Source organism: Etheostoma spectabile, chromosome 15 (assembly GCF_008692095.1).
Source record: "Etheostoma spectabile isolate EspeVRDwgs_2016 chromosome 15, UIUC_Espe_1.0, whole genome shotgun sequence".
Classification (NCBI taxonomy): domain Eukaryota; kingdom Metazoa; phylum Chordata; class Actinopteri; order Perciformes; family Percidae; genus Etheostoma; species Etheostoma spectabile.
Genome location: NC_045747.1, coordinates 18,595,352 through 18,607,074, shown reverse-complemented (window position 1 = coordinate 18,607,074; position 11,723 = coordinate 18,595,352). Strand labels below are relative to the sequence as shown.

Sequence of the window (11,723 nt, the reverse complement as noted above, 5' to 3'; positions counted from 1 at the left end):
GTGTGACATGTTAGTTATGGTTCTAATAGTTGATAATGGTTCTGTAACATAATTTTGCGTTTTTAACGTTTTTGCCGGTTATGTTCAATTTATCACCAATAAAGACAGATTTTTGGCAACAAAATGTTTTTGTGAACATCAATGACATTCAAAACGGTGATAACTGAAACAGATATACAACACCCGTATGTACATGTATGTATACATGTACATGTGTATACATTTGTATTGCAAACAGACCTAGTACTACACAGATAGAAAATCTGCCTCTGCACTACCAAAGTGAACCTAAATAACTATAAAATATATAAATATTTAAATCATTGACACTGTTGTCCAAACCCCACAATCAACAGACAGACACGGCATCTTGGAAGTTTGTGATCAATTCTGTATGTTGATGTCACCAAGTGGTGTCCCATTTCATAGGGGTATGTTTTCACCCCTTACCCCTACCCCTTGGTTTCAAGGGCCAAGGGGTAGGGGTAAGACGGAGAAATGGGATTCAGCCTAAATGATTGTTGCTGTTAAATATTAACTCAAGGTCTACTAAATATTTCCAGGCTGTTTTTTAAACGGCTGGGGTCCCTTAGTTCCAATAAAAGAACATTTTGACATTTTGGGAAATTGAATTCATGAGTTAGATGATCAATACCGCTCTCATGTCCATTAAGTAAATATAAAGCTATAGCCAGCAACTGACTTAGCAAAAAGACAGGGAAATTTGCTGGGCTTTGACCAGTTGCACCTCTTAAGATGCGTCCAGACATTGTGCAAAGCAAATTTGCATTGCATCATTTGTGCAAGAGTGTAAATGATTTCAGATTTCCGTTGAATAAAAGCAGACACAGTCTAGTTGTGACTCCACAGGCAGACAGAGACATCTAGACCCACTATTGTCAGCAACGTGAAATTGTTCTTTGAAAATAGCATTCCAAAGTTGGTCTCATGTCAATTTATAGTCAAGTATCTGCAGGGCTTTAAAACTGAAAAGGAAGCCAGTTGCTTTGAGTGTCCTACGGAGATGATTCCATTCTCGGTCTGCAAAGTGTGGAAGACATTTGTCGCCTAGTTTTCACAGCAACATAAAAACTTTAGAGCACAAAAATTAGAGAACAGAATGGAACTATGCGAAGCTGAAGTGATAATACACAGTCAAGGAGAAGTACTAGCCACATCCCAAAGACACACTTTATCAGCATCGCACTGAGGTAGAATATTCTTTCCAAAACATTGAGTGGGATGACTTCACATCTCTTCACAAACTGCTGATGTTTTTAGTTCAACGCTTAAAATCCACCATTGCTGAATGTAATCAGCGTCTTTTTAATGTATTCTTCCTTGGGCTTATACTTTACCTTTTGTTAGAAATGCTATAAATTTGCTCTCTTTTGCTTAATTGCAATTATTATCTTAATGAACCTTTTTACTTACTTTTTAATTACCTATAGCTATTATGTGAGCAGTAATAAAAATGTAAGGAAGGCGCTACTCCATGGTACACCATCAATGGAGTGTGGCTTCTGACAGACCTTACATATAATATACTCCTTTATGCTGCTACATCAAAAAATCTATTCAAATCTATTTTTATTCTCTAACACATTAAATCTGATCTTTCTGTGAACCAGGAGGGGTTCTTTAGACCAAAGATTCACTGTAGCTGTCTCTGCTTATAAAGGCCATCTTATAAACCAGATGTTGATCATTGACCATTATTATTTTCCAAACCACTTTTCCTTCACCTTCCACACCATGAACAGATAATTTGTCAAGAAAACATATCTTCTGCTCCCAGTGAGGTGAACTGCACCTTTCATAAAGGGAAGTAAACAGGTAATATAGATTGGTACTTTCTTTATAAATATAAACCCTTTTATTAACTAACCTCAAAGGTAAAAGTAACTACTGAAAGTGTGAAACCTTGTATTCACCTTGTCTTCAATAACATAGGGTCATACTAAGAATTTTCAGGGTGCCAAATTGCCAGCTATGTATCATTTATGTAGCTGAAACCAAATTAAACAAATAAATGACCTGTGCTAACATACAAAGTAGAAAAAGTAAGCACTTAAAGGAAAAAGTCAAAAGTGTGCCAGTCATTTTTTTTGTTTTTACAATATAACTATTCATAAAAGCAGTAGTCTCACAGTGCCAGACCTATCTCCAGTATGGTCCCAGCTACACTGCTTATCTATTCTGGGATAAGGAGGAAAAAAGTGCTCTGGCTTTTTTGTATTTTTTTAAACCAATCACATCTGTCCTTGGTGGCTCCATGCCTCGGATGTCAGGCTTTATCACAGCAATGTATATCAAGCCTGACAATAAAGACAGGGACATCATCTGCATATCTAACTTCCTGTAATCATTTTAGAAATGTGAGGATAACTCTCCAAAATAACTACATCCTAATAAAAACTATTTGTTTTCTTTTGTCAGCAGTCCTTGGTTTAACCTGAATCTTAGAACCCATCAGCTATGAGTCTGATGACAATTTAGCCACTGGGGTCAACAGCCAATATCTATGACGTTTCAGTGTGGATATCCAGATAACAGATAACAGACACCCGGCCTATAACATCTTCGTCCTCTTCTGCGTGCCTGGTCCAATTTAACAATTTGAGACACGACAATGTAGTTGGACTTCAGAGACGACATTTCTATTTGCAGATATCTGCATATGAATGCAGATAAGTAAACCACACCAAAACCAGAACGCGTACAATACCAAAATATTGCCCCATTGCCTACAGATTCTACATTTAGCAGTATGTTCTAATGCAAAGACTTCCTACTGGGTCATGTACTAAGAAAATGTACCAAGAGAAGCCCAACAACGGGTTGAGCTAAAGGTATATAATATCCAAAGTTACATAAAATTAGCTTTGACTATTTCACTGAAAAAAGAACAAAGACATATTTTTCCTTAAATTCCCATCACCGTCATTTAATTTGTCATAAGATCTGAGTCACGTCTTGCCTGAAACGCCGCCATCCATGTTTAGACACCCTCCACCCTTCCCTCTGATGCCTTCTCCAGCATGTCTGACATACTGTTGCTGTTCAAGCACCAAACAGTAGCAAGCGGATATGACACAGGTTGGACAACTAAGACGTCTTTTCTGTGGGTGCTACATGTTATGAACAAAACAACAATGTGTGGCTTTGTGAATCACACTGAAGATAATTACTAGAGCCATAAGTGCTTGTTGCCTAACAAGAAACGTAATTGTTGGCCGTCATGAGCTGCTTGCATAATCAACTCGGTTACCTCGGATTGGATTGACACACTAAGCGAGAGTGATGTGGGTTACCATTAAAGTGAGAAAACAAAAATTACAATATATACTTAATACATGTAACTTAAATTGAGTTGTGTCATTTTATGTGTTTTAGTGGTGCACGCAGGGTTATTCAACTAATTTGCAATAAATTAAATTAGGACCACCTTTAATGTTGATTGATGGACCTGGAGCTTTAATCCCTGGGGCTGTTACTCATTTTGCCCGGGGGATAATCCATTCTTGATGGCACCGCTGTTTGTTCAGCCTTAGTGTTGTCTACTTTTCTGGTTACCTACTCTTCTGTTTCTTGCTCTATGTATTGCAAACAAACATTAACTTCCTAGATTCCTGGACTTCCTTAATTGTCTTAAATCCCATAAATTCTGGATATGAAAGGCTGAATTACAATTTAATTGATTGTATACTATTAGATACTGGCAAAACTGAGTTTAAAGCTTTAGTGAGTACCTTTTTTTGTATTACCTTTTATTAATGAACGTCCAATACATTCAAGCCATTGGCAAATTAGTTAATACAAAGCTAAATAGGACTATCAGCTCCACAAAACTCTCTGTATTTCTCAGTATGGCTATGTTTAGAAAATGGTGTTGACCTCTTCTGAAGAGACCCTCATGTTTTTCAATCCTCTGTGTCCTCCTTGGTTATAAGCAACTGCGTGGACGAGGGGTGAGGGTGGTGCGCTTGAGTCATGTGGATGCAACCACAGTGGTGTTGTCATTACATCGAATTTCTTATCGGGGAGGCAGAAACTTGGCACCATAGCTTTAACCTTGATGGACATATTGTGGTTGGTTACTTTAAAGAAACTCTGGTAATAACATATAATTTAAAAGTATCAAAACATCAGCAGTAACAGTTACTTGGCTAGAAAAGGGAACATGAGATAAGACTTTAAATAATGCAGACGTGACAAAAAGAAGATAATTTAAGACCGGATAGGTGACCAAGCGTTGAATAAACTCCATTTATTTGGTAGAACAAGAACATAGGCAACAGCAGCTTCTCCTTATAGCCGGGCAGCATGTTTACACCAGTTTAAAAAGTAATTCTGCTGCAGAAAAGTTGCTCACATCTTGCAGTACAGCCTGTTCATCTCTCCTCTGACATTCACTCCATGTTAGGTAGTGTTGGTGGCGGTAGCAGAGAGAAGGGTGGGGGCAGGGTGACTCAAGAGTGAAACACAACACTGTTGAATCTGGGACAAAATACTAGGGCACTTAGCAAACGAGCTGATCCCTGGAGCAGGGATCTGGAGACCAACTGGTTAAAAGTAGGAGGAACAGCATTGCACGACAGAATTATCTCTGGACAAAAAGCTTGCGTCTCCCGCAGAAGATGATAATTTGCATCTCAATTTTGAACCAATGCTGAGTAGGCTTATGGGACGTGAACGAGAGCGAGACAAGAATTCCGCCAAGGCCTTGCACTTAATTCCCTGTATACAATATTTCCTTATATGGTTCCTCTTAAGAAGGATTGAGTAGGGAAAGCTTAAGATCTCAAAGTCCGTCCATTTTAGTGGCCGTCAATCAAAACATTTTTGGCAGATTAAGGAAACCGAAGGGTTTCTTTCTTTACAACGCTTAAGCTTTACCATGATAATAATATGAAGTTGGATTTTTTCAAATAAACATGCAGAGACAGCTACACATACACATTTTGGCCTTCAAACATGCTCAATTCTACACTCAGAGCTATGGATCTGTGTACGAGCAGTGGCACCAACCGTGGTTTGATGCCTTGGCGTGAACAGGTGTGTAATGACTCTTCGAGGATCTGACCGGCGTCTCGTCTTTGGGTGACCCATCAATCGCTGCAAGGTTTTCATGTTCATACTGAGATATTGGAACTGGTCCTTGTTGCTTCAGAATGTCTGCCAAGGCTCTGGAATGAAATCACACAAAAGAAAAATGTTTTTTTAACTGCAATGTTTCCCTTTCCCAATTACCCAACACTTTTTTTCTCTCGCCGCAATCCCCCTAAAGGTCTTCCTAATTTATTTAGATAGAGCTCCAAATTAAATCATAGAGGTACGCTGCAAGCAGAGAGGAAATCCTAATTACACACAGAGTCACAAAGGAGTTTGATTTTTAATAGCGCGGTACATAAGGTACAGACAAGTCCTATTATGTTTGCCGGACCAGAGTTCAAGGCACATTTATTAAAAGTTAAGTCAGTGCCTCTCCTTTGAAACCACAAATTAAAAGCAATATTTTACCTACACCAGTTCCAACTTTTGGAGGCACAGTGAGCCTGTGAGATGGAGTGTCGGCTCTGCGTTTTCTTATAGAAAATGAAAGGGCAATTTAACTGTGTCAATGTCAACCACACATTCCACTCTCCCATAACTCTGTGACTTTGGAAGACATACCATATATTAATAGCATTTCCCTTCCAGGAGAAGCACACTTTAGCAGGTTTCCTTTTCGCAGACAGAGGCGACCTGATTTTACATTGTCCCAGTTGGCTGCTATGTCATGTGCAGAAGGAGTTACAGTAGTTTGTAGGGCAACTTTAACATACGTTTAAGAGGAAAGAATAACATTTGGCCTCAAACAAAAGCACAAAAGTAAAAAAGACTTTTTGTTACTTTTGTTACATATATATCAATTTACATGGAAACTGCAGCCGCATTTGTCAGAAATGCTGTGACTGTTTATCATCCTAATAGAGCACAATCATTACTGCATTTTTGTCGGTCATTGGTACTAATATTTGAGAGTTTAAAACATCAGTTGACAATATATTTGCCAATTCCAATTATTTGTATTACTACTATGCTGTACTAAATATCCTAAACAATTTGATGAAAAGCATGTAAACTAAAACCAACAGCGGGCCAAGATTGGACCCTTGGAGGACACCATAATTAAACTGAGTTACAGAGTCTGCTATTGCACCTCAAGTAAAGTTTTACGTCTTCAGTTAGAACCAATGGGTTTGGGCCTGAGGACTGCAGACAGGGTGGGGAAATTGGAAAGAAAAGAACTCAAAACATTGTTGGTTTTACTCTTTCTTGGGGGATGTATTGACTGTACCAAAATTATAGAATACAACCAGCCTTATTCTTTTAACATAAGGCCAACAGAGTGATCAATCTATTCAAAAGCGGAACAAAACTAAAGCTCTCATCGCTTTTCATCGTTCTCTTGAAAACAAACTATGTTTTGACATTGATTACCTAGAACATATATTTGGGATATATTATGCAATCTGTTGTGTTTTATTGTCCAACATATTTGCAAATAATAATAGTATTTCTCTGATAATCTTAAATCAACTGACAATACATCCTAATAGCAGACTTTTTATACAAACTTTGGGCTTTTTCTGTTCCTTTTGCAATAATTTCAGTCATTCTGCTGTAATTTTTTCTCATTCAGTCGTCTTGCCTTTTAACTCAGATTGCCAGTCCTGCAATCGAAGAACAGAGCATTATTCTCACCACCTAAATGGCAAAAATTGCATCTCAGTTTGCTCTAAAGAATGTGATCAATACAGTCTGTTTAAAACACTGGCTTTAGCTCTCACTGCATTTCTTGTGTTTCGGTGAAGGTCACCGACCAAACAGCAAAGGTCTGCCAACAGCTCAGTATTCTGCTCACAGTCGTCCCTCAGTTGCAGAAGTCTAGATTTAGAGATTTAGAGTCTAAATTACATCAGAGAAGCACACACTTTTTAGCAGCAGAGCCTTGCCAAATATAAAGCTAATCCCATGTTCTACTACTTCATTTTGGTCATGGCTGTCAGCATGAATGTCTGCTGCCAGCCTTTGAGGTCTATTCCAGCAGCAATCATTACAACATTTCTATGTGCCAAATGGTCGGCGAAAAAATAACAAATCATAAAAAGATAAAAGAAAACACTGTTGAGCACCCAGCAAGCCATGTCTCCTTATTTAATTGACCTCTCTCTAAACCCTTGTGGCTCCAGCTCATATTGAAGTGTTGGCATTTTAAGCAGATCCACTTGAAAGTACGCCCCATGGCTGGGATACAAGTGCAGTTAGAAGACATTTACTTCATCATCTCTTCATTTCTTCATTTCTTGAAGCAGAAATGGAAAAAAAGTGCTGCGTCATGAGCTTTGTTGTTCTTTTTGTTGTTTCAAATGAAATACTCTTATTATAAAATCTCATGAGTCCATATGGATTTTAAAAGCTGACTGTGCCAGCTTTTGAAAAGACACTTACAGTGATCACTGGAGCTACAATTTAATCTACTGATCTACTGAAAGAGTTTCTTTGTGTTGTTTTCAGTGCTAGAATTTGGGAGATTGTTAATCATCCAAGAAATTGTCATTGTATTTTGCAGAAAGCTGAGTAATCCTCTTTGACATTTTCAAAGCAGCAGGCGCCAAAGTTATATGGCCAAGGCATAACAATGATCAATTATCTTCATGTTGTTAAAGCAACACAATACATGCTCCTCTGCTCTGTTCAGAATGGACTCTGGCTAAAGGCAGGTGACTCCAGTGACTCTTGGATAAGGGAAATGACTAAGTGACTACATGTGCGTGGAAAACATGCAGCTTTAGTCAGACCTAACCCCAAATAAAACCCCATTTGTACTTTTTATACTAAGTTTCTATGGTGGTGGAGAGTACCCTAGCATGCACCACCACAAGACAACCTGGACAGATATAAAACAGTGCTATATATCATAGACTGACAGCTGCAGGTTTGAACTGTGGGTGGAAACCCAAGTGAATAGGACGAAAACATGCATATGGACCTCTGAGCCAGTTAAGACCACCAAACGTTTGGCAAAACATTCCTGTGAATAAATTAATCATTGAATCATTTCAGCTCTTACAGGATTCAACTATCTTTTGGGTTTGAATGGGCGGGGCTCAGTGTTAAAAAGTGTGATGTCACATTCTTCTGTGTACCAATCACAATTTAGCACCATTTGCGTCAAAATCTATTGACAGCTATGGGGTTGTTTGCTTGTATTGTAGTCCTGAATATTAAACAGTATCAAAAAAAAATTATGATTCAAAACCAAGTATTAGGAAAGCTGTCTGAATGTAAATGGATTGTATATTAAATAGTGCAGTTCTCATCTACTGACCTCTCAAAGCATTTTACAACACCTGCCAACATTCACACACTCATGGCAGAGGCTGCCATTCAAGGTGCCAAGCTGCTCATCAGAAGCAGATGGGTTCAGTGTTTTGCTCAACGACACTTCAACACTCAGCAGGAGTCTTTCAAATGGCAAATTCTACCCATAATCTGGTCATTTGGGTTGTTTTTGGTGCACCAAGCAAGATTCAATGTAAATCTGACAACTTACAAGGATCCCTGGTAGTTATGTTTCAGGACACAAGTACAAATAAAAGCAGGTCCTTGTTTGAAACAATACATATTGAATTGTCAACATTAAGAAAGCGTTCGATGCTCTGATGATACTTGTAAAAATGTTGCCTTGCATCTGCTCCCGAAAAAAACCTACACTTCAATTTTGTTCATCTAAATGGCCACAGGGTGAGTTTGTATGTAGCTTTAACACTCATTGAGCAATTCAGTGACCACTACTGGTGCCTTGAGGACTATAAAAATATAGGCTAGTCACTGTAGAAGAGACTACACTCATCAGGATGAACATGATCACTCATGATGGCTTTCAGTGACATTTACTTTGTCCCTCTGGGGTTGAACGGACAGAGAATAGCACATGCTCCCCCTCCTGGGATTGGCACAGAATGGGATGTGTACAATGAAAAGGTATACAATCTTGACATTTTTTTTAATGGGAAGGCTCTGAGGAGGAGAGTAATGGCACATGCTGAAGGTCATGAGCTTTGTCTGAACCCATGATATTAAGGCAGTAAGTTATGTAGGCTGTTGTAAGTCAGTTGAGACACCAATATAGATTTTCCCCTTAAGGCTATTGGAGGGAAATGACGGTCATGCTTTTACACATTACTGTGAAAATGTGTTTGTCTACAGTTTATACCAATGTGACTAAAGGCAAAATTAAGCTGATTTCAACTTGTTTTGACCTAAGTAGGTTTATCCCCAAAGCCTGACGTGATGTTAACTTTTAGGTGTGAAAAGACCTGCTCTTTACACATTTTATAATGTTTTTCAGCTATTCAATCATCTATGAAACAAGCAGACTCTTACCTGTGCACATTCATTTCCTGAGGGGGCTTGGTGGCTTTATCATAGGCAACTTTAACAGATATCCCAATGGCAATGACGAGCGCTATGACCCCGCAGGTGATGTACACCGTGGTGTTGGTCTGGTCCAGCTCCGGGTCATAGGTATCACCTGTGGGCCCCGGTGAAGGGGGCTGGGTTTTGATCCAGTCCGGTGTGTTGTAGTTGGTGCAGCTCTTCTGCTCCAGGCGCATCCCCCGGTCCGCGCAGCAGAAGCGCAGGAAGCAGCTGCCGCAACAGAAGCGGTGATCGGTGTTGTTGCAGCTGAACTCTTTGTCGTACGCCCCGCTCACGTCGTAGTAGCCCAGACAGGTGTCGTGCTGCACCCTGGGAGCCTGGACCTGCGTGATCTTCCCCGGGACGGCCACGGACAGCGGGACCGCGGTGGTGCTGCCGTTGACCTCCTTCACCTTTGGGTTCCTCCTCGGCGGGAATTTGTTCTTTTTGTTGGTGGTGGCGGCGCACAGGACATTCAGCGGGTCTAAGTAAATCAAAAGAAGCAGAAGGTGCTTAATCCCCATCATTTGAGGACGCGCTGGTATTTGTTCTTTGGCCTACACACTCTTCTGTCTGGTCTTTCTCTCTGAATATCACTCTTCCACTTCTTACCGCGTGTAGCTTCTTGCGGGTTTCTTCATCGCGGGTACTCCTTTATGTGCCAAGCTTTGCTTCGCGGACTTTGACTGGCAGATTTTGCGCTCACCAGACACACAAAGCATCTTCTGACTTTGATGTTGTCCAGTATAAATGTCTGTTTTCTTATCAAAGTTCGCTTTGGCCAAATGTCTTGTTATGATTTCGGCTGCAGAGACGCGATAGAGACGCGATGTTCTCCGGGAAAATCTTTAGCTGTTGATCTGGAGTATGATCGAAGCTCGTTGTTACACTGTGGAGAAGAGAGGCATGTACAGAGGGATTTAGTCGGTTAAATAGGACTTTATGTTAGGCCAAATATCCACGAGAAACTTTATTAAAGAGCAGGCATCATAGAAAGAAGAAATTGGATCAATAATTGGCAAGAACACTTCAGCACCGCGGACAGCGCCCAAGTTTTCCATGGAGCGCTTCAGCATCAAAAAGTAAAAAAGATTTGACATTTTCTTTTGATTTCCCTTCAAACATAAAACGGGTTATTTAACTAGATAATAGATACAATCCGTGTTCCTGTATTGCACATGGATTCTAAATATGCCGCCGGGGAACGTTTTTATTTTGCCTCAATTGCCTTTATTTACGCATAAACTTTCTTTTAGCGAACTTCCTAAGTGGAAACGGAACATTGCCTTCTAAATTTTTTTTCTAATAAAAGATACAGAATTAAAGACACAGATTTAAAAAAGAAAGAGAGCGGGAGAAGATGTGGAGGACTTACCGGGTTTACGATGGCCGGTAACGGGGTTGTCTCAGTCACTGCCACTGAATCAAAGAGCCTCAGCAAGACAACAGGCAAGACCTCTCTCTCTTCTCCGCCCGCCCCCATCCTCTCTCTCTCTCTCTCTCTCTCTCTCTCTCTCTCTCTCTCTCTCGTCACCCTCCACCTACGTCACCGATTCAGGTAGGCTACCTCAGTTAATTATCAATCGACATCTCCCCCACGTGCTTTGGTCATATGCCTTTGGACTTTACTCGATAACTCGCAGAGGTGGAAAAAGAGAAACAGAAAGATAACAGTGTATTACAAGTTGTCTGTAAGAGGCGAGGCGCTGCTGTTGGTGTTCAGGCATCAGTGCACATGCAAGCTGCGTCCACTCACAAGTCACCAATCATGTCCATGTGTGTGTGTGTGTGTGTGTGTGTGTGTGTGTGTGTGTGTGTGTGTGTGTGTGTGTGTGTGTGTGTGTGTGTGTGCGTGCGCGTGCGCTTGCAGCAAATGCGAATACATGCCTGAGCTGGTTTACTTTAGAATTGTAAATTAAATGCCATGCAGATGGGGAGGTGGAGAGGATTTAGATGCTTAAAAAAGGTCTGGTGCCTATTTAGATTTTTTTTAATTTTTTTATTTTGACTTTCAAAGTAAAAGTAGTTGATACTGGATGTTTGTAAAGGGCTATATGGGTAGAAAGTGCTGATATTAAGCAATAGCACAACATTCTGACTTTTACTATCTAAAATTTGACTCTAATGTTGAATTTCTTTCTCTGAGTTTATGTTTTTGGAAACATTTATCTAGAAATGTCCACTTTATTTGAAGCATCCACTTCACTCTCAGAATTACTATTCTTAAAAGTCTTACTTAAATGTGACTTTTGAGT

The 11,723-nt window shown here is 39.9% G+C and overlaps 1 protein-coding gene across 4 annotated transcripts in view; it reads right to left on the bottom strand.

Annotated features, from left to right (window-relative positions):
• shisa6 (shisa family member 6) overlaps nt 1-11,174 on the bottom strand; it is a 150,855-nt gene extending 139,681 nt beyond the window's left edge. For 3 of the 4 annotated variants that reach the window (XM_032537840.1, XM_032537843.1, XM_032537841.1), the window contains exons 1-3: nt 10,844-11,174; nt 9,436-10,357; nt 5,032-5,189 (exon numbers count right to left, since the gene is read on the bottom strand). In XM_032537840.1, coding sequence (XP_032393731.1) covers nt 5,032-5,189; nt 9,436-9,995 — 718 coding nt within the window. In that variant the 5' untranslated portion in view covers nt 9,996-10,357; nt 10,844-11,174. The remainder of the gene's footprint in view (nt 1-5,031; nt 5,190-9,435; nt 10,358-10,843) is intronic. The other variant, XM_032537842.1, reaches the window with a different exon arrangement.
• Nucleotides 11,175-11,723: the final 549 nt, after the last annotated feature.